The sequence below is a fragment of the Camelina sativa genome, chromosome 4 (assembly GCF_000633955.1).
Source record: "Camelina sativa cultivar DH55 chromosome 4, Cs, whole genome shotgun sequence".
Taxonomy (NCBI): Eukaryota; Viridiplantae; Streptophyta; class Magnoliopsida; order Brassicales; family Brassicaceae; genus Camelina; species Camelina sativa.
This window is the reverse complement of record NC_025688.1, coordinates 17,648,627-17,671,967: the sequence shown is the minus strand read 5'-3', so window position 1 is coordinate 17,671,967 and position 23,341 is coordinate 17,648,627. Positions and strand designations below refer to the sequence as shown.

Here is a 23,341-nt window from a genome sequence, read left to right as displayed (position 1 = left end):
CATTTGGTTGTTGTTATCTTCGTGAATCACTTGTTAAGGTGAGTGCGTGACTATGAGCTTATCTAAGCGATTGGGTTGTATGACTTCTTTTGTGTGATGATGTGTAGGTGTGGTGAAAGTGTTATTGGTTGTTCTGTTTAAATGGTTGGTTTGTTATATTTTATTTGTAGTTGTACTCTTGATTTGCTTGTGTGTATAGCTCGTAGATGGGAGGATCGCCTCACTGAGTATTTCTGGTAATACTCACGCATCTCATTGTGTTTGTGGTGCAGGTAGAGCCAAAGTGTGACCGTGGGATCATGGCAATAAAGAGGAGGATGTTCTAGTGGCTCGATTGCTTGTTGTCTGGCTTTTGTTAGGTGCTAGAATTGAGTCCTAGAATGCTGTTTAGGATTGTTGGTTCTCTGGTTTATGTTGATTGAATCTTTAGTTTATGATATTAGAATTATTATGGTTTATTTAATATTGGTTATTGGTTTATTGTTTATTTATTGGTTTTATTATTCCGCTGTTTGATGTGATTGTGGTTAGGTGGCTAGTGGGTATGGGACCACTAGCTTAGTTGTTTATTATTACATTATATTTATATATTTATTATTAAAAAAAACGGGTCAGGTCGTTTCAATGATGTTTTAAATAAAAATTATAAAAAATATATAAAAAAAATCAATTTATGCTCTAACACGGGTCATATTCTAGTAGTTTGATATAACCTATGTAACTAATCTACTACTTCACTATAATAATAAAGGGATCCCTAATAATAAACTATACTAACTATTTCAAGAACTAAATTGAACATTATGACGTATATTATTATTATCCTACTATATTAATTGGGAAGTACAAATATGAAAATAACCATAAAATGTGAAAGAAATTACATTCAATTGACATTAGAAAAATTTAGTTAAAATTAATTAAAAATAAAAAACGCTGACAGATCAAAAATAAAAAAAATCTAGAAAAGTAAAAAAAAAATCCATTCAAATCAAAACTAATTTGTATTTGAAAAAAAAAATAAAAAAAAAATTAACAGCTAAGATTTTTTAAAAATACAGATAATTATTAGTTTAAAAAATATATTTTCTCTCTCTAATAAAATTATGGACGAAAATTACTAATTTTTTAAAAAAAAAATATAAACCCATCATAATTTCAAAAACTAAGATTTTATATACAAGTAGACAATAAATTATTTTTAATAACTAGATTTTGAAGATTTTATTAAGATTTCAAATTATGATTCTCCTATCATATTTCTTTTATTTTATTTACAAATTGTTTGGAATTTTCATATAATACTTATGATTAATAAATATTCAAAAACATTTCTGCATATGTTGTGATTTGAATTTTTTAAAATTAAGATATATTATTATTTTTAATGTAAAAGATATATTACTCAATCAATATAAAAAATGTTTGTTTTAATTTCCACATTGGCGGGTTGGTAAAACTAAATTTTTATAGTTGATAAATTAATAAATTTTATTTGCTCACAATTATAATATTAAAATTACTATTTTATATTTCACAAAATATTGATGCAAATACAAAAAACAGACAATATAAAACAGTAATATACATCAAAAAAATAAAATACTACAATATTCTAAAATAATTAGTATTAAAAAAGACATATATAGATTTATAGAATAATTTAAAATGAATATTGTCTCAAGTAAAATATTTTTTTTAAGATATTTAATAATATTATATTATATTTTTTATTTTAAATGTTGACTCGTGCTTTAAGTACGGGATATATCCTATTTTCATAGTATTTGAGGAAAAACGGTTTTTGCATACCTGAATAATTACAATATGTTGAATTTATACATCGGACTATTGATTGTGCTTAAACATACATGTAGTTTTAAAATATTTGAATTACGTACATGAACTTTTGATTGTGTGTCTAAGAATACATAAACATGTTTAATGAGTAACTCTGTTAGTCTTTCTGTTAAATCACTATGATGTAGATTCCACGTGTCCAAAATTAATGAAACTACGTCGTTTTGTATTAATTTGAAAAATTAAAATTGAACTAAAATGATCGAACCCGTGACCCTTAAGGTGCAAATGGAACCAAATACCAGTAAGCTACATAAACTTTCAACAAATAAAATGAATATATATATATATATATATATATATTCAATGGCGGTCCATCTTCTTCCCCCTAACCCCACATCTTCTTCACCATAAGCGTTTTTGGTTCTAGATTTTCAAGGGTTTAGAAAACGGATTAAATCTCGGTTTGTTCCAGTTTAGTTGAATCCAAAACCGTTAAAGGTTGGGACTTAATTTTGTTTTCCGATTTTTTTGACAAAACAGAAAGTAAGGCGATGGAACAAGAAGAAAGTCACCGGAGCTCCAAAATTCCCGGAGACCTCAATTCCTCCGACTCTTACTCTCTCTCCATCTTCCAAGCACTCCAATTTTGACAACTTCCTTGAGAACAATCTCCCTCACCAGTCACCACGAAACCCTAACTCCACAAACTCTCCTCAGGTTCCTCCGTTTGAAGCTCCGTCACCGTCACCATTCTCTCTTCGCTCATTATGACTTCGCCGTCTTCAATTGGGCAGCTACGCTCGACACGTTCCGCCACATCTCCACATTTCCACCATTGTTATTATATATATATTCGTTATAAATATAAGAAAAATATATGTAGCTCAGTGGTATTTACGAGTATTTAGCATCCCTTGGTTCAAATGTAGCTTTACTCAGTTTGGTTGAATTTTAATTTTTCAATTTAATCCAAAACGACGTCGTTTGATTGTTTTGTACTTTTGTAAAATGCTTTCACATTTATTGTTGACATGTTTCAAAGTTAAGTGGCACCAAATTCAAAGTTATAATCATATAATCTATCTAAACTAACATATGAAAATAAAAATTAATTTATTTAGTAACAAAGATTATAAAATTACTTACAAATTTGTAAATTGACTCAATCTATTATTAGGAATATATAACTTTAGATGGTTTTAAATTAACTCAATCATCAAACTTGTAAGACGCCATGACTTACTAAAAATGTTACTAATTAAAATTAAAACTAATGTGAAAAGAGAAAACCAAGTAGAAATTATAAAGAAATATCAAGAATATTCTTGTGGAGTGAACCATATTCCTAAAACTTGTATTTTATGTGGTGAAAATAAGTTATTATATTGTTTGATCAAATTTGACCTCCTTCTAGAAATAGTTCCCATTAACCGGAGAAGTTGTGGTGGTGACCGGTGACTGTGTGGTAGCCTCTATATATAAACTCATAATTACCTACATATAAATTTACACACAAACGACGAATTAACTTATGTTTTTGTTATTCTCTCTATCCCATTATATAAGATTTGTTAGGTTTTTTTGTTCCATTTATTATAAGATTTTTTCAAATTTTTATGCACAATCTTTTATTAATTTAACAATTTATGACTATTTGAATTCTTTGGTATATTTTCCTGTTAGTTGTAATTTTATAAATGACAAAATGTTTTTTTTTTAATTTTTGTGTTTTTATCCAAAAACTCTTATAAAATAAGAAAGAAGGAGTATGATTTAAGATAAAATATATGGTAAAAGTTTACTTACAAAATTAGGCATGAAGAAACCATAGTGTGTTTGATTGGTAAACACACAAAAAAACTGTACAAGCGGTACAATTTTTAACGTTTACCAATCGGACCCGTATATATGTGACAGCTTACAGTAATATTCGAATTTTAACGTATTGAAACTTTCACATTTTCATGTCAACACAACATTGTATAAGGTCATCTCCAGCGTGAAAAACGCTGATAATTGCTCCCAAAAAAAATATATTAAAGAATTTGTTTTTTTATTTTTTTCCAATAAATTCATCAATAACTTAGTGACACCTGTCAATAATATATAGAGGACCGTTTCTCCCATTACTCAACAGAGCAACGGTTCTCCTCTTTTCCAGTTCTCGCTCTTCATTTTATTAACTTTTTAATAAAAGCATTTCATATAGGTACGCCCACTGGACATGCCCTAAGACCTTCCTCAACAGTAGATTCATAGGGGAGTTTTTAGCATTTTGGTGGAAAAAATTTAATCAGAAGAAAAGAAAAAAACTAAGAGAGCCCCTTACATAGTATACTCATTTCTGATCTAAGAGAAGAAATGTGTCAGCATTCTATTGGCCGAACAAAAAAAATAGAAAAGGAAAAAAAAATTATTTGGATCGATTTTCATTTCTTTCGTTCTCTCTCTCTTTCTCTCGCGATTGCGAAAAGACGAAGATTTGTATTTGGAATCGAAGGGTGTGGAGGAAGAGAAGATTGCGGCCCGAAGAGATGCTCATCATCACGAATTGATGACTCGGCCGATGGATCCTACAGGTGCTAGTGACAGTTACCTAGGAGGTTTAGTGGTTGGGCTTGTAGAAGGTTTGGTTGTTCCTGATGCTGCATTGTTAGGGAACTTCTTTGGTTCCATTACTGTTGAGCATATTGGTCAGCCTAAATTCGATTTGATGATGCTTCAGGTTTGATTTTGGTTTTTTCTAGTTTCTTGAATTGCATGTTGTGAGAGATGATCCCCATTAGAACAGTGGGACGAACTTGGAGTCGATGATTATGTATGCTAGGCCTAAATGTGTATCCTTTATTTATAGAAGTGGTGGTAGTGATACTTCTAAACGAGTTATTATTATACATCATAGTCCCACTAAGTAAGAACCAGGACAGAGTCTGTGTTAATGTTTAGTTTCTCTTAATTGTAGACCAAAGCTAGAGCCGGTGAATTAGAAGCTGATAGAGAGACTTTTCTTGTTTAATTTCATAGTTAACATACCAGCAATTGCATTCAAACATAGGGTAGATTCAGAAAAAGTGTTGATTAAGCATTTAGCCGAAACCGGATATGCGCCAGAGAATTCGAAAGTATGGATCGCCTGATGTATCAATCAATGCTTGTTTTATTCTATTTATTTGTTGAGAGGATGGCTGTATTAGAAAGAAATTGTCAAATTGGACCATTAGCGAGTGCAAGTGAAACTCTGGACAGTGTTGTTTGAAAACATGTTGGACAGTGTCTTATACGCTCGTAATAAATGGTTTGTACGTTTTACAGCTCCACTTTGTTACACGAGATTCTTACTTACCAAAATCAATTCTCAACAATTAATTGTTGCAAGTTCATGTCATTGTTGTAATAACCATGAATAGGTTGATGGTGGAGTTGTGCTACCAGACAAAGCCTCCCTGCATCTTACAGCCATAGAGGATAGGATTCAGAGTACAACGAAGACAAAATAGAATGTGAGTGCATTGATTTGACATTTTTCTCTTCTTCTTTTTTTCTAACATTTGCCTTGATGTTTTTTTTTTTGTTTTTGTTCCACAGTGGTGCAATGATGGGTCTTATGTTACACATTAAAGCAAAAAGTTTAATAGAAATGGAAATGTATTCTGATGCATTTTAAGTGCTTGCTATGGCAGAGGTTAGTTGCTGGGAATCAGTTTTTTTGTTCTATCAATAATGTGTACTAAATTTTGTTGCAGTCGACAGGAGAAAGAAGCAGAGAATGAGGGTGATGGTTCGAGGAGAGGGATTTGGTTCCCTGCAAAGTCTCCACGAACACGTACTCTCCTAGCTACAAAAATGAACCTATTTGTTGGATTTGATTAGAACAATTTTCTCTGTAGCTTCATTGTTTTGCTTATGATTGTTGTTCTGATTTAGCTGCTCAGATGGAAATTGTTGGCTTGTTACAAAAGTTTTGATATGTTTTTGTTCATTCTTTGTTAGAGTGTACTGGTTTTATTTTGTTGTAGGTTTGGCTTGATGTTGTAAGGACGTTAGTTGTCTCTTCTTTTGTGTTAGCTTCTCGTTGGTTCTTGTTCTTAATTATGATTTTTTCTTGTTCTCAAAAAGAGCTCTTGCACTGTTTGTGCGATGGCTTTCACAAGGCATGCATAGAGCAGCAGTACCACCACCTCGACCTCATAGACCTGCTGCGAGAGCTGATAATGATCCCGCAGCTGCTATGCCAATAAATGAAAATGCAGTTCCAGGTATATTGCTTGCTATACCTCTCTGTCATAGGGTTAACTGAGGGCATCATGAAAACAACACATGCTGAACCAATTTGTTTCTATTTTTTTGCTCAGAGGGACAAGAGAATCAAGCTGATAACGAGAACCGAGCAAATGAAAATGAAGATGTCGATGCAGAGAACCAAGGGAATCAATGGTGGAGAATAGTGAAAGAGATTCAAATGATAGTTTTTGGCTTCATAACTTGCACTTCTATTGTAATATGTATTAATGTTTTTATTATGTTTTGTATGTTTGAAAATTAATTAAATGCAATATTTTCTATTTTTATAAAATCTTAAATGTTTACACATTTATACCACTTCTATTCTATTTAAAACTTTTAAATTTCAAAAAACAATATTTTCAAAAATAAGAGACCCAAAATTAGAACCTACAATACTATTGGAATAGAAAATTTTAACTAAGAGATCATGGATTCTTATATTCAAAACAATACACAATTAATTTATAAAATAATCAAACAGTGTTTAACAACCCACTTATAAGAGACGACCGATAATCTTGCCTAGCATACTCTTCTATCTCCCACACACGAGAAGAATCAAAATATTACTATTACATCAATGTAAATGGATAAGAAGTTTTAATATATGGGCCTCAATTGAGGAAACAAGCCCATTAATTTGCTTACCCATTGATTCTACATCACGCCACGTGGATGAAGATGAATGGATCCGATGATCAATGGCAGCGTCGTCGTCTTCTTCTTCTTCTCTCCTTGTCCGCTATTGCAATTTTTCTACTTTGGCTCTTCCTCCTCATACCTGAAAAGTTCGAGACTTTCGAGCTATTGTTCGATTTATCTCTCGTGGGTCTCCTTTGTTTGTCTCTGGCTCTGGATCTATGACCGTTAAAAGATTCTCTAGCAGAGACGGAGGAAGCAGCAGTAATGACGGTAACAAAAATTTTGGGGCAATCGAGCAAGAATCGGAGCTTCGGGACGAGTTGGTTGGAATTGAAGCCATTGTTAATCGTCTGGTAAGTAGTAGGTAGTGATGGAATCTCATTGTTGAACGCAATGTGTTCGATGAAATGTCCCTTTTTTTAGTATCGAAATTGGTGTTTCTGACCCCTGTTTTTAATTGATGATGATGACAGAGCAAATGGGTTGTTTCTGCTCTATTTGGTTCGATCATTCTTCTACGACATGATGGTGCAGCCTTGTGGGCAGCCATTGGATCGATTTTGAATTCCGCTCTCTCTCTAGTTCTGAAACGTATACTTAACCAAGAGAGACCTTTTGCAACATTGCGATCTGATCCCGGGATGCCATCTTCTCATGCTCAGTCCATTTCTTTCATATCTATCTTTGCTGTTTTATCCGGTAAAGTAAAAAAGCACTTAGCAGCTTAAACTGTCTCACAATCATCATCACACTGTTTTGAGACAATACCCACCCGGGGTCGTGTTTTCTGCAGTTATGGAATGGCTTGAAACCAGTGGAGTCTCTTTGTTACTTAGCGGCCTCATCCTCGCATTGGGTTCATACTTTGTAAGTCATTCCATGCTTTAGCAACCAATCTCCTTATCCATTTAGGCTTGGAATCATTTAGTATTTAATCTCCCTTTCTCTCTGCGTTATTACAATGTTGAAAACTTTAGAGATATTTTGGTTTTTTTCTTGTGTATAGATACGTTTAAGGGTTTCACAGAAGCTACACACAAGCAGTCAAGTGGTGGTGGGTGCCATTGTGGGTTCTCTTTTCTGCATCTTGTGGTATACAACGTGGAACTCGCTTCTACGTGAAGCCTTTGAGTCATCTCTATTAGTTCAAATATCTGTATTTCTGGTTGCAGTTACATTTGCGCTCGCATTCGCAGTGTACGTTGCACTTAACTGGTTCAAAGACGACAGATAATCAAATCAATTCAGCTTAACAGGTTAAAATTGTATCCCTCCATATCTTTTCAAATTATCACACGTTGGATTCTGAGCCCGTTGGTGGAAATTAAGAATAAATCAAATTCAAAAATGTAAGGTTTCTTTGACATGTAAGCAAAAGCCAAGCACCTTACACTAGAGCTAACATTGACTGTTAACAGGAAACAAACCGAACCAAATATTAGTGACTGTGGCTGCTACTCAGTATGCCAACGCAAAAAAAAAGTGTTTGCAGCTTCTCGGAGCTATACATCCTCTTGAGAACAGTTAAAACAATAACCAAATATATGTATATATATATATTTCTATTCACAAGGCGTACGGTAAACGTCCTGTATCTTTTATTTCTCTTGCTCGCATCAAACCCGTCACCGAGACAAGAGACTTACTTAATCATCCTTAAAAGGTTGTGATACTTCGGATGATGGCTTGGCTGCAGGAATGTAAGACCATGCCAATGCCGCACTTCCTAGAGTAATGGTTGCTGCAATTGATCCCCAAATCCATCTCTGCCTCTTCTTTCTCTTCTGCCTCTCTCGTCGTGCTACCTCTGGTATCAACAAAAATGGGAGATTAGAGTTTGAAAAAAAAAAAAAAAAGATAAGAGATGGCAAAGGAACATTTGGTGAATGATAGTGATTTTCTTTTACCTATGGCCTCTTGGTTTCGTTGGGACATTTCTCTATTCACAGCCTCATAGTAGTGTACACGATCAGACAACCGTGTGATTTCAAAGTTCTTAGTTTCGAGCATAGATTCCATCTCCATCTCTACCTCCGCCTTCGCCATACCTCTGCCTAAAGAGTCAGAGACAAACCTAGCAACCTCGAGCTGGCAGCGTAGTTCTTCTGCTAGATTCATGTTGTTGGTGGAGGCGGTAGGATCAATAGGAACGAACAGACCAACCTGAGCCAACTGTTCACGGAGTCTCTGCCAATGAATTTGCATCTGCTCCAGAGACTCCTCTGTTTGTTTTCTTTTCTCGATTTCCATTAGTAAAGTAAGCCTTATCTCCCTTAGTTCAGATTCGATGTTGTTAACTGAACTCTGCATTCCACTGTCGGTTGATAGTTCTGGAAAAAAAAAAAAAAATGGATTACAAACAGTTCTGAATTATACCGTCAAGTTAAAGCTTTAACTTTTATGATACTTAGGAGATACATGGGAAATGAATAATGCATTAGTCCTCATGATTTGGACAGCTTTCTCCTCACTTTCAATAAATCCAGAAGCACACATAACTCAAAAACAAGAAAAGGCTACGACTGCACATTTAAGAAACAGTACTGATATCCCGAAAAGCTCAAAGGTCAAAAAGAGAAGGGACTCGGAACATGTGTTTAGTCATACTACCCTGGGAAAGTTAAGATCATATGCATTGACAGCCATCTCACAAGGAAATACATAATAAGAGAAAAAGATAAGTACCATCCCAAGCATCATAAAACTCTCCCACAGGTGTAGCAAGTCTTTGTGAACCTTCCTCTCCAGCATCACCCTCTACTTCGGTGTTACTTGTGAAGCTTGCTGATTCACCTGGGTCATAGAAATCTTCAGACTCACTCTCCTTGTCTGTTTTGATAGTGACAGGCTCAGACATATTATTATTTTCCCTATCCAAACCATTGGCAGCATTATCCTCCAACTCTGAGTTTCCTCCATTCTCAATTTTACCGTCAAGCGGACTCCAATTCCCAACAGGACCATCAAAATGAAAGTTACCAACATGATGAGCATGAACTCCACTGGAAAAATCCTCTTCAGTAGCCTCACTGATAGGAAAGGAGAAGGAGGTGGACCTCCTCCGAGGGGAAACCTTTAAATCAGTTTCAGCAGCAGTAATAGTTTCCTCTTTCTTCAGGTGGGAAGAAGAAGAAGAAGAAGAAGAGACAACATTAGCCTCAGAAGAGCTTTTAAGAAGACGCGGAGGTCCACGTGATTTGTGGTTGATAATGTAAGGCGAAGGCGGGAAAGAAGATGGCGAATTGGGAAGCGGTATCGCATCAGGAGTAGCGTAGAGAGCAGGTGACATCTGAGGACGAGTCGTCGTCGTCCTCTCGTTAGGTAATTTACCTTTACCTTTCTCAAGTTTTGATATCGGCGGCGGCGGCGGCTTTGAGTAAAACGCGGTTGGAACACTCTCGACAGATGTGGAAGCCCCTGGCTCTATCATTCTATCCAAAGCAATAGCAGAAAACGTAGGCATGGCTCTCTCTCTGCCAAAAAAAATAAAAAAATCAATTCAAAATCCAAAAAAATCACAAGAGCGTTTCGAAATCAGAAAACGAATGACAAAACAATTACGAAATGCAAATCAATTAGCTAATTGAACCACATCTACACCATCGCTATACCTAAACCAAAAAAAAAAAAAAAAAAACCTAGAATCGAGAAGAAGCTGGCAAAATCAATTACAAATCGATAATCAAAACGAATCTGACCTACGATAACGAAATTTTCCCAGAAATTACACGGAGCAACAACAGCAACAGAAACAAAATCCGGAAGGCGTAAAAAGAAGGATTACCTCAAGCGCGAAGGAGATCTCTCCACGGAAGAAGAAAGCTGAATAAATAAATAAAAAGATTCCAACGGTAGAGATCGGTGTTAAACGGAAGCGATACGACGGCGAAGATAATAAGATGAAGAAGAAGAAGAGCGATACGACATCCTATAAAAAGAGGAGGAGGAGGAGGAGGAGGGAAGAAGAAGAAGACCTCTTCTCCAAGGCTTTTTTTTTTTTTCTCTTTTTTAATCTCTCTCTCTCACACAGCTTTGTATCTCCGCAAATATTTCAAACGCTCTTTTTTTTTTTCTTCTTCTTCGTTTGCTTCTTCCTCTATTCTTGGCGACCCATTTCCTAACAAAATTCGTTTATATTTAATTTATCTTTAATTTTTTTTTGTAAACGTGGTCTTTATGGAGATATTTCGGAAAAGACCATTATAACCTTTGACGGTAAGCGTAACGAGCAAGGACGGCGCGATAACGGAGGGGTACTTTGTGTAAAAATCAACCGGGTAGGGTTTCGTGAAGTAATCTCAAACGACGTCGTTGAAGGGATCTTTGTTTAAGTGGGTCATATCTCGAATATTCATTTAACGTCATTAAAACGATGACGTGGCTACATTCTGTGTCTTAAAAAAGCAAATTTTAAACCCATGGCCCAAATTTGTCTGTTCACGAATCTGTAAAGCCCATTTTGAAAACGATTTTAAAAGTCTTTTTATAAAAAAATTATTCTGTCTTATTCACATTGATAATAGTAATACTAGTACTTTTTTAGAGACGGTTTCCTAAAACGTGTTACGTGACCCATGTGAACACGAGTATTCAAATCGGTTCATATAGTAATATCCTATACTATATAGTGTTTTTACAAATAAATTTGGTCTTCACACAAGAAAATGAGACTATGATATGTATTAGTATAATATTTTTCAGGAATTTGGTGAGAAGAAAATTTCAAATGCATATGTATCTTGCCACTAAGAATTTGAAATTTTCTTTCTTTTTACTTGGAATTTTTAAAAGACAAAAGCTAAAGGTGGGAATATGAAGAATATAGAACCTGATTCAAAGCTAGAGAAGGTCTTGAGTTTGGACCGCTAATATATATCACCAAATTGGAATTGATTCAACCATATATTTTTATATACACGTTCAAAACCAACTAGTTGATCAATATTAAGGTCAAGAACTTTTTTGAATTTATCTTATTCTTGAAATAACCATTTAGAGTGTACAAATTCATTGCTTAATCCATCGTTTCAAATCGACTTACAGAATTGTTGGATTCTTTTTCAAGAGATTATATATTAAAAGAAAAGAGAATGATATACAAATCTTTTTATTCGTTTTCTTTTCTTGACAAAATCTATCTGTAATGAATCACAGGTGCGTTAGAACTCGGATCCCACACACCTCCTTCCTTCACATACTCCATATACCTCGCAAACTCGGGTTTCGAAGTCGCCAAACTCTTCTTCTTCGTCATAGTCTTCTTCTTCTTCCTTTGGAAATGAACGTCAAAGAAACTGAATAAAGGATGAACAGAACCACCGGTTGGTTTCACCGTCGTCAATGTCTTCTTTACCTCTTGATCCATCGGGTTTCTTGATTGACCATAAACACCAGCCGGAACGCTCGCGACCCTTTTCAACCTCGCTTCTTCCTCGCCGAGCTTTTCATAGCCACCATGGGGTTTCCTAGTGCTCATGGCTCTAAACATGGTCTCTGGTGTGGTGTGTATGAAAAAGGTGGATGTCTTTTTTTTTTCTTGTGTTAGGTGTGTTCTTGAATCTTTCTCCTCCTGATGGTGTTTACTTTAAGTAGTAGGCCAAGTTTGCTTTGTGATATGAAAAGGAAATAGTAGATCTGTTGACCTTTTTCTTTTTAAAAAAAAATTCTTGTCTGTATGAGATCTCCACTCCAACTAACTAAATTAAATTTTTGTATTATGTAATTAATAAAGCATGTGTTATAGTGTTATACCCACATGATGTATATACATCTTCTCGTGAATCTCGATCCGTCCCCTATTAAATCGCCGGTCAAATGTGTTTGATGCTGACTATTACGTCTACATCTTTTAGACAATTCAAATGGACAATGGCTCTCTAGAGTTTTATATACTTCTTACTTGTCTCGTGCTATACCAATTTATTTGTCTGATCCATCTACAACAATTTACAATATTCTTGGACAGACTGCAATTTGTCCAGCTTAAAGGGCATAAAAAAATAAGGGAAACATCTCAGAAACAATTAGGAAAAGAAAAATTATATCTCTAACAAGCACTTATTTTAAAACCTTTTTCTAAACTTAGTCCAAGTTCTTTGTGTGTGTTTTTAATAATCCAAGGACTGATTGGGTGATGAAGCCCAAATTTTGCTGATATTGATGTGACAAGGAGATGGAGATGATTTAGATAGAATTATATTAACATACTTGATATTACAAAAAAAATAACCTTTATGTGATTTGCATTAGTTCTTTTATAAACACAATTGCCTCTTGTTGTTTTTTCAGTTGTCAACGGTTGCTTTCCCGCATCGGTTGAGTACGAAAATATTGGTTACGTGAGGAAAAAAATAAGAAAAGTCAACTTAGAGAAACGCTAGAAGGAGGGGTCGAACCTCCGACCTTGTGGTTAACAGCCACACGCTCTAACCAACTGAGCTATTCCAGCTTATTGCTATAGTGTTGATTTGAAACTTTAATTAACTTAGATGTTATTTATTTATTATTCAAAGGTCTAATTTTATCACTTTCTTCAGCCACACACTAATAAAAGAAAGAATCGTAATCCCAGATTGAGATATATTATTTTTATAAAAAACAAAACATATAAGATTGCACAGATTTAGTGATGGATTCATACTTCACGATTTTGATAAATTTGAAGGCCAAAATTTATATATATATATATATATAAAGTATAATTCACTTTAGAAGGTGATCACAATTCACTAGTAGTGTTACTGTTCCTCTTCATTGCTTGCTTGTTATTATGCATCCAAACTTTAAAAACCTGTCTCCTCAGATTCACCACCTTACAAAACTTATCAATCTCGTCTTCATCTTTCTTCTGCATCCTCCACCCTAATCTCTCTGCAAACTCCTTCATCTTCTCCTTTTGTTCTTCGTTAATCTTGGTTCTCACTCTCTTCTTCTTCTTCCTTGTTGTTGTCATCATCATCATCAAACATCTCCCATCAACGTTCTGGTTACGATGACTAAGAATCTTCTTCATATCCTCGCTCGACGACGAAGTCCTCCGTCCAATCTCACCCGTTGGATGCATCACACGTGGCTGCATAGCCTTGTACGAGCTGTTGCTGCTATAGAAAGCCGGAGTTATCATCATCTGATCTTGTTTGTGTCCGTACACTTCTTTCCTGTGGAAGCTCCGGTGACAATTACAGGCGGCGCATTTTAGCGCGCCGAGCGTGCCTTCTTCACCACCGGCCAAGAACTCGCAGCATCCGTCTATAACGTGTCCTCCGGTTGAGGCCGCGTGGTTCTTCTGGCATTCACGGTACTTAGCTGGTTGGTCGGCACGTGTCCTCGGTTTTTGGGTTTCTTTCTTGATCGGGAATAAAGCTATGGATGGATCTGCTGACTCTGGTTTGGTTTGTGGATCGGGGAACGTTTTGGTGCGTGCCTTTACTTCTAAGGTGTTGGTTGAGATCATTGTTGTGGAAGTAATTGCATTACCTTTTCCTCCAAACTCCATTGTATAAATCTGACCCAAAAGAAGAAGACCACTTTTTAGAATTAATAATCATCATAGAATAATCATTCACTAATGCATGCAAAATAAGAGAAGGAATCTAATGAATTTTGGACTCACCTTAGCGACGATTATAGAGATGCTTTTTGTTATAGGGAAGAGTAGTGCGAGATGAGATTGATATTGATGAAAATGAAGAAGGAGAAATAGAAATTAAGGGTTGAATTGATGACGTATGTGCGTTTGTTTCCTATCGCCCATCAAGTTTATTTCACATGAAAATCCAACAAAATATTGATTTTAAAACCTACTAGAGAGAGAGAGAGAGAGTGTGTGTGTGTGTTTGTGTGCTGGTGCCTCTTAATTTCGAGACATTGTCATATGTTTGTTATCTTTCACCACCTGCACCTTTGGTCCATCTCCCATTATTGCATGTCTCTCTCTTTCTCTATTTTCTTTGATGATGATGGTGTTATTAATTAATGTGTGTCTGCAAAAAACCCTAGTTTAGTCAAACTTATTACCTACTCGTAAGACTTTAAAAGTGGTGAGAGAGACGAAACTTATGGGTGTATTGTATGTACTACTTGTTTAGATTTTTTTCTAATTTAACCAATTTTTTTTTACATTTTGGTGACTAGTATGATTTTTGAGACAATGTTTAAGGTATGATGAAGTTTTAACATACCATTAAACAAAGAATCAAACTTAATATAACCATGTTTTTCAATCTAATACATTCTCATAATATCTCTATTTATCAATCTTCACAAATCCTCTATGAGATTTAACTTGATGTTAATTATAGTCTTATAGAATAAATGAGTATACATATGGTGTTGCCGTGTTGGATGGAGAGTTTGCATGGAGTTTGATATTAATTACTAATAATACTAACAGCGTCAATTTCCCATACAAATAAAATTAGGGTTTCTAATATAGGTGTTTAATAAATACTAAGTTTTAGCAAATAACTTAATCAGAGTTAATCATAGTCTTGAAAGATAAGACATACTAAATTATTGTTTTCTGGTGGGGAGGGTTGAAGAAGAATTAAAGTGTGAAAGAATGAAAAGCTGGTCCACATAAGCACAACAAAACCTGCAACTTTTATTTATCTCCACATGTCTCATGTCTCTCATTTTTCAGATTCTTTGTTTCCCACAGCTGTGTAGCACTTTATGATCATCTTCATTTCTTACCAAATACTGAAGTTAATCAATGGGTATAGATTTGCCATATATACTTAACTTTTAAGAGATTGAATTTTACGCGTGACACACACCTTTCGAGTTTTAAGATTCCCTTCGTATGGATTAAGAAAAGCAAAGTGTTGACTTCACACGTAACTTGCCAAAATCAGATCCACACTAGGTCTACAATTGATTATTGGGCCAAGCCCAATACAAGGAAGATACAACTAGTTGGCGCTTCTCTATACAAGAAATCAAAGCAAAATGAAAACCACAAATTAATACATGTTTACAAGTTACAACAATCACAGAAATATAACTAGATCTGTGGAACACGGTTAGGATAAATAAAAAGGTTTCTCTTACGTGCTCAAATATACAAAAGAGAAAACTCAGCTTACTAGCAAGTGAAACTTGGAAGAGAAGTGATGGGCGTGGAATAGCTTATTCGTCACAGAATCAGAGCATCTGTCCGAACCGACCAAGAACAACAGGGTCTTCAGTAATCATTACTGAAATGATTGATTGCAACAAATCGTACTACAACGAACGATATAGAAGCTTCACTGAGAAAAGATCAGTCATGTTACTAGGATTGTTGCTAGCTATAGAAGACACATACGCAAAGATAATAACACTACTTTAAGATGATGATGATAGGCTTTAAAGAATTGGGAGATTTCTACTTCTATAAAGTAATTTCAAAAGCTACAACTTAAAAATGTCAAACTAACTAGCAAGTGTCTCTTATCCTTTCTAATCACGTAACTGTTCAAACTTCCAAAGTCAAGCATGAAACTTTCCATTAAGATCAGAGCAATCAATGACAACAAAGAGAGGTATTGTTAAAAAATTTACCATTTAGGTGCTATTTGGTCTTACGAGCCTCGATGAGTCTCCACATGCACCACGAACCAACGGACCTATAAGGACGCCATTTCTCACAAAGCTGCTCCATCTGCAAAGGACCAGGAAGATCTTTCAAACCATAAAGATCTTTCACACCTTTCCTCACACCAAGATCACCCACAGGCAAAACATCAGGTCTATGCAACGAGAAGATCATAAACATATGAACAGTCCACACTCCAATCCCTTTAACCAAAGTTAACCGATCAATCAACTCTTCATCACTCATTTTCAAAACCAATTCATCGGAGAGCACACCGCTCTTGTACTTATCAGCTAGATCGTGGAGGTAACTAGCTTTTCTCCCGGAGACACCGATCTTACGGAGATCAACGGCGGAGAGTGAGATCACTGATTCAGGGAGAACACCTGATTCACCGCCGTCGAACAGAGAGATGAACCTATCGTAGATACACTTGGCTGCTTTCGTCGCGAGCTGTTGGTAGATGATGGATCTCGCTAAGGAGAGGAACGGAGGATTGGCTGATTCGAACACTGGAGGATCGTTGTGCGTTGTGATTAACGCTCCGAGGAGTTCGTCGGAGCTTTTTAAGTGAAGGAGAGCGACATCAACCGCTGATTTGGTTGATAGAGAAGGAGACGACGCGGTGATGACGATGATCGGATCTGACGAAACTTTCCTTAATTTACGAGGTCGAAACGTGATTTTAGAAGAAGAAGAACCAGTGACCTCTGAAACATTGTTAAGATTACCGGCGGGGATTGAAGAACCCGGTTTATTCACGGCGGTTCGGGTTTTACGGAGAGACATGACGACGGCGGAGTATCAGAGTTTAAATCGCAGAAAATTTGGATTTTTTAATAAATCTCTTCTCGCGTTAGGCCAGACAAGTATACTAAATTGGGCCTTTTAAGCGATCTCAGTCAGCCCATTACTAAACCCAGTTCCACCAAAATGTAATACCTCATTAAATTAGTCATATTTACAGTTTTGAGTATTTTTTTTCGTCACAACTGAATAGAAAAATAAATATCAATCATGGGAATTTTTTTTTGGTTTTATGATCGTGCAGAGAGATTTAAAAAGCTGGTGGAATTAGTACAAAACATGTTGCAGAATCGGTTCAGTAAAAAAATCTGAAAAGTAATAAGTAAGTTTAAAAAAACAAAAAAAAAGGGAAAATATTCTGTAGAGCACATATTGACACGAACAAAAAGGTCAAGATAGAGGTGGGAGTAGTAAAGGACAAAACGACGGTCAAAATATATAAAAGCGGGGAGGGAGAGAAGAAACAGAGCATAATACGACAAAAATAAGTTCATTAAATCACTACAATGCTCTCTGATCCAAACTGAAACACAACAGTAACCTCCAAAACCCACACATTGGTACGATCAGAATCTTATATCTCTCCCCAATTCGACGATCAGATTTCAATCTTCACACTACCAAAACAGCTATCCCCCAAAACTTTTAAAAAAAAAATTCTCTTTTTATTTCTATTTTCTAATTTTAATTAACAAGTGAAAATAATTTACTAAAAGTCTCTCAGTTGTGAAATTCAGGGACTCAGGTGGAACTGAAACTTCTCCGTTCAACTTCAAAAACTATATACATTAAAAGAGTTCTATCCTATGTCTATATTTTGGGTCTGTGGTTTTTTCTTTTTCTTATGCACATTTTCTTTCAATTTTATTTTGCTTTTTTACTTTCTTAATATTTTTGATTACATGTTTTTATCACGAACACCGTTGTTTGAAGAATCTAACTGTATTAAATATGATTTTCATTATTTAGACTAATGCAGAGAAAATTTCCATAAAAAGAAGGTTAAAATTTTTTAAAAATAAAATATAGGAAATTAATTTAAATTTGACCAGAACGGTACTTTTATAGATAAACCATAAGTTAGACCGTCGCTATCAATAACATCAACATCGTCCCTCGATATACACTTCTAATGTTTTTTTTTTTTCATAACATTTTTTTTAATTAGACATAATTAAACCACATGGAGATTTTTAAGAACCTAACGTCGTTTTCTTCTTTTCCCTTTCATCTGGTAAAGTCGTGGACAAGACTTGCCCTATCCGCCACGTTAAGCCTCCACGAAAGGAACGGAACGCCACCGTGAGCACCGTCAGATTCACCATTGTTTCCTACTCCCCCGTTGTAATCATCCATGAACCTGATCTCGTTTGCCGGATAGTTACAAGGAACCCTCTGCGTCGACTGATGATGAGCCCACGGAGTACCATTGTTATTGTTGTTACCGGTGGCAGCATGGTAATTATTGTAGCCGGAGTTGTGATGCCCGTAGTGATCGTTTTGAACCGGTGCAGCTCCTACGACGATGTTTCCCGAAGCCGCCGTGGTTCTTCTTTCTTCCTTCTTGAAACGAATGCCGCATGCGTTGCATAGGGACTACAAATTCCAAAACCATTCATATCATTTAACCATCAATATCTCTATATATTTAATGTTGTTTCAATAAATAGAGCAATAGAGAACTGGAGAAATTCAAAATTAAAAAAAAGGGGATGAACTTAATTAGTGTATCGTTTTCCGAATATTTGTTGATTATTTATAAGAAGTCGCATACTTCAGGAGAACTATATTCAAATAATTACAAACCATCAAAATCGTTCTTTAATGTTTCTTTCAATAAATTAAGCTATGGAAAAAGGGATTTATTGGTTCTAGTGAAAAAACAGATAGGCAAATATTTAAAACAAAAAGGATGAACTGTCACACTTTTTGTTGTAAATCATCCTTCTAATTGTTTATGTAAAAGACACATTCAAAAAAAAAAATAGAATAATAATAATTTAGTCACCTTAGGGCCTCTAGGACCATTCCTCCATAGAGGAGTAGAAGTGGTGTCGCAGTTGGCACAGCGTCTAGAGAGAAGAGAATCACCGCCTCCTCCACCACCGGAACAACCGCGGGTTGGCTTGTTAGTGGAGAAAGGAGGAACGTTACTGAACGGCGTCGTTTTCGAGTTGTTGTTTTTGGTGTGAAGCAAGTCCCAGAAGTTGGAGATGCAAGAAGAAGCACCAGAGGAAGTAGAGCGTCTACGTTTCTCGTCCTCCTCACAAAGCCGCGTAGAAGGAGTTCCAAGTGAGAGAGTGCAGTCAACAGCGGAGGAAGAGTGATGATAGTCCTCGCCGGTCTGTTCGAAAACGCCACCGTTTGGCATGGAGAAGACCATCGAGTAAGATCCGGCGTTGGAGGAGTTGTTGTTGTTGTAGCAGCAGCTTTGGCTGTGGTGGTGGAACATTCCACAAGAATGACAATACTGACCCTGCGTTGAAGTAGTGTACGGAGTCTGCATCATCGCTCTCACACACTTCTCTCTCTCTCTTTCTTTGAAAAACCCTAAGTGTGAAAATTTAAGAGAAGCTAAAGAAAATAATGGGAGGAGATAAATTAAGTTGCAGGTTTCACGTTGGAGTGAAGTGAATGAAGAATGGAGAAGGGGGTCTCACACCTATATATAGAATCAGACATGTATATGTGCTTTATATGCAGGTTTATATTAATTAAAACGAATATTTAAAATGAATATGTGGGGACGCAGCTTTTTACGAAGTAATTTTGATACTATCATTTACTCAAATGGGGTTTGCTTGTTTTCTTATGTTTTTTTATTTTAATTATAAAATACGATGAAACGATGATATCAAGTTTCTTCAGACACACACAGCCAAGTATAATTTAATCATGGTTTATATTTCTCTACTAAGATAACACATGCTTGGTCTATATATAGAATCAATGTGATTGTGTTGTATGAATAATTAACTCAATTCGAATAGACCTATAACCTCTTTCAAGTTCGTTACGGAGTTGATTAGCCTTAAGACTAAGGATGGTATGATATGAATATGATATGGAAATGGCGTAAACTGTAAGAATTATCAATATTAAATCAAAGAAAATGGAAAATGTATAAGTAACAAAAATGTCGAAACCATGTAGAAAGTAACTGATCTTGGTTTTAACAAAAAAAAAAAAAAAAAAGAAACTGATCCTGGTTAGAAAGGTGAAGGGTATGACCTAGTCGAAGGACAGCAAACTTCAAAATGTGAATGTCAGTCTAAAGATGAACATATTCGGTAACATATGCTAAAAGCCTAAAACCAAATCATTTCAGTGCGTGCTTCTGAGTATTATAGATTTGAAGTTTGGTGTAAGTAGATATGGTAAATCTTATCGTTGTGGTGAGAAAACATACGACTTTTGGACCATCTAAGTTACAACTCTTGTTAGTTCGTTATTTCTTTTTTAAGCAATTATTATGTCACTCACACACGATGACACGAATGTTTTACTACATGTATCATGTAGTATGATACTAGTATATGAAGGATTTGAAAATTATCGATATTTTGTTTGGAGGATATTTATATAAAAAAGAACGTTGAAGAAGGAGAGAGTGTGATGTGATGTTGATGGTCATTGAAGAAGGGTGGTCAAAATTTAGCCCACGTGACAAGGGGGAGAGAAGAGGAAGAAGAGTACAGTCATCACTGCAAAAATCTCCGATCACGAGGCTCAAATTTTTTTTAATTTTTTTTTTTTTTTGTTCACTCCATCAAATATGTAATGCTATAAACCTCTGTCTCTTTACGTATCTCTCTGCTCTAAAGCCCTGAATCTCACGCGCTCCTGCACTGTCGCGCGTGGTCTCGTCCTTTACTACTCCACATCGCAATCACACGTTCGATATCTGCTCAGCCTCATGTGGTTAATGATGATCCATGATGATGTAAGTAAAAATAACTTAGATTTGGTTATTAGATTTCTTCAAAACTTGCAGCTATAGCTAGAGTCTACCCCTACTCTTGTCGTCAACGAATACTAGTCTTCGTCCCTATATAGTGTTATTTTATTTCTATGGATTTTGTATGTTAAATGCTTTACCTACTAGTATTACTTAAACCCTTCCTTTTATTGAAAATATATGGACTCTCGATTGGTAGAAGAAGAGCTTCCGCTAGATAAATCGGATAGGCACAAGTATAATTTTATAATTACCGGGACACAAATTTAAATCTTTTATACTAGAAAACAATTAAAATAAAAACTGTTAGATGCTTTTATTTTTTTGTTTTTTTCTTCTTGTAAGTTTTGTGAAACGATTTTAACCATGCATGAGAAATATCAAATATCATAAAAATAATACCAAATATTTAGGGGAGCTGAAATTATAGCCTTGCAATTCAAATGTAAATGAAAAAACTAAAGACAAAAACAAAATTTTGATAAAACAAAAAATGGATAATCCGATCAAGATGATGGACATGTGTATCGAGATGAATGAATCGCTTATCATACAGTTCAGGTACTGATAACTGACACTTCATTGTAGATGATGTTGATTATGGTATGTTCTTCTGTATTATTTTCTTACCCTATTTTACACTTGATTTTTACTTAAAATTGGGCATGTAATCAAGATGATTTACTCGCCTTTTGAAGTTTATTTCGACAAACAAGAAACAACGTACCCATGATCATCTTAAAACATAAAAGAGTTACTATATCAACTGAATATAAAACAATGTTAGTTACAACTTTGTAAGCTTACATGACTATCATCTTTTATATTTAATTCGTCCCCTTACATAAGCAACAATTTACAATGAAAATATCAACGCGATTTATATATGAGCGAGTCAACCTTTTATTTGTTTCATTAACGCAAAGCGTACGGTTTTCCTATCACTATCTTGTTAGAGAACAAGTTTAGAAATGGCCTGTTTCGTGTTTCACACATCAGCTGTACACTAATATGACCACGAGCCAACTTTAAAGATTTCAATGTCAAAACTGAAATCAGCCACATTGATTTAGCTATTAATAACTATCATAAAATTTTCTTAGTTTTAGGTTTAACATTATTATGTTTATAATCTTCTAGACATGTATTTGTTCATGTGATGAATGATGGTTAATTTACCTAATTAGTCCACAAAACTCTATACTACAAAGAGAGTAGTATTATTTTATTTTTTGGCAAAAAAGAGTATTATATATAGTACAAGAAAGTATATTATATATATATATATATCACATTTTTTAGTATTATACGAATTGTTAAATAGTACTATAATTTATGTTCATAAATCGATTAAAAACTCATTTTACTAGAGAAAAAGAAAACAAACTAGGTGGTTAAATCATATATAAACACCACTTTGTCTCTTAGTAATTAGTATAAATGATTCACAAACAAAACAATCTTCCATTTTGTCGCGTTAGAATCACTCATAGTAACTTATCGAAAACCATGAGAATCCAATTCCTGTTGAGGTCTTTAATAAAGAGAATACGAATTTGGAATCATAATGACATGAGAATATCCAAGAAGATTTGGAAGAGTTTGTAGAGTAACAAGAAAAATACTGCATGAAAAGAAAAGCTAATAGATTAGATTGTGAGGAACCCAAAAGATAAAGGGAAGAATCCCCTCTATTCAAGTGAAGTACCTTCCTACAATGATCAAAGCAACACCCCCCAATGAACCTATGCATACACATGTATGAACTATATACATCTCTTCTTCTTTCATTCTTTTTAAATGTTTTATTTTTCACTTTTCATGTTTTCTTAGCTTAGCAAGAGAGAGATTCTGCTCTTGAATCTCGATGGGTCAAAGAAGGACTCTCTAAAAAGGAAAGGTCAAAGAACTAATAATACTCCCCATAAATTTGATCTTGAACTAGTGAAAAGAAACAAAGAAAAAGCTATTTGGACCCACCTCTTAAATCATTATACCTAATAGTAATACCACATGATAACTTTTTTTTCCCTATAAGCCAAATTATAATGATACGGTACAAAGAACATGTATATGTTTCGATGGATAATCACGGGGTTTTATAATTCAGAATATTTGAGACGTATAATTTCAAAATATTCATTATGATGATTCACAAATATAAATTTATATATATATATATATAATTATTTATGTGCATTTGAGTTAGAAAACTAAAACAAAAGGGTCACTCAATTTCTGATTGTGTAAATATTCCACGACTTCATCAC

The 23,341-nt window shown here is 34.9% G+C and overlaps 5 protein-coding genes, 1 non-coding gene and 1 pseudogene across 8 annotated transcripts; 1 reads left to right on the top strand and 6 right to left on the bottom strand.

Moving 5' to 3' along the window:
* LOC104780920 lies at positions 6,758-7,982 on the top strand (annotated as a pseudogene).
* LOC104780919 lies at positions 8,070-10,835 on the bottom strand. Its single transcript, XM_010505463.2, has 4 exons — positions 10,514-10,835; positions 9,415-10,202; positions 8,637-9,059; positions 8,070-8,536 (listed from the first exon to the last, which is right to left on the bottom strand). Exons 2-4 carry the CDS (start codon positions 10,190-10,192, stop codon positions 8,376-8,378), a joined length of 1,362 nt encoding a protein of 453 aa, XP_010503765.1. The 5' UTR covers positions 10,193-10,202; positions 10,514-10,835; the 3' UTR covers positions 8,070-8,375.
* LOC104780918 lies at positions 11,728-12,474 on the bottom strand. Its single transcript, XM_010505462.2, has one exon. It carries the CDS (start codon positions 12,215-12,217, stop codon positions 11,864-11,866), a length of 354 nt encoding a protein of 117 aa, XP_010503764.1. The 5' UTR covers positions 12,218-12,474; the 3' UTR covers positions 11,728-11,863.
* TRNAN-GUU lies at positions 13,104-13,177 on the bottom strand. Its single transcript has one exon. It is a non-coding gene; the product is annotated as a tRNA-Asn (tRNA).
* Positions 13,292-14,648, bottom strand: LOC104780917 (zinc-finger homeodomain protein 7-like). The gene is made up of 2 exons (XM_010505461.2): positions 14,342-14,648; positions 13,292-14,233 (listed from the first exon to the last, which is right to left on the bottom strand). Exon 2 carries the CDS (start codon positions 14,222-14,224, stop codon positions 13,448-13,450), a length of 777 nt encoding a protein of 258 aa, XP_010503763.1. The 5' UTR covers positions 14,225-14,233; positions 14,342-14,648; the 3' UTR covers positions 13,292-13,447.
* On the bottom strand, positions 15,475-17,210 carry LOC104780915 (DNA-3-methyladenine glycosylase 1-like). 3 transcript variants are annotated; one of them, XR_766835.2, is made up of 3 exons: positions 16,273-17,210; positions 15,816-15,882; positions 15,475-15,656 (listed from the first exon to the last, which is right to left on the bottom strand). XR_766835.2 is itself a non-coding variant. In XM_010505460.2 (2 exons), exon 1 carries the CDS (start codon positions 17,093-17,095, stop codon positions 16,283-16,285), a length of 813 nt encoding a protein of 270 aa, XP_010503762.1. In that variant the 5' UTR covers positions 17,096-17,209; the 3' UTR covers positions 15,660-15,980; positions 16,273-16,282. The 3 variants fall into 3 exon arrangements, 1 of the variants encoding a protein (XP_010503762.1); XR_766834.2 differs by having other exon boundaries at positions 15,816-15,980; positions 16,273-17,209; XM_010505460.2 differs by lacking the exon at positions 15,475-15,656 and having other exon boundaries at positions 15,660-15,980; positions 16,273-17,209.
* On the bottom strand, positions 18,137-19,757 carry LOC104780914 (GATA transcription factor 18-like). Its single transcript, XM_010505459.2, has 2 exons — positions 19,122-19,757; positions 18,137-18,709 (listed from the first exon to the last, which is right to left on the bottom strand). Exons 1-2 carry the CDS (start codon positions 19,620-19,622, stop codon positions 18,341-18,343), a joined length of 870 nt encoding a protein of 289 aa, XP_010503761.1. The 5' UTR covers positions 19,623-19,757; the 3' UTR covers positions 18,137-18,340.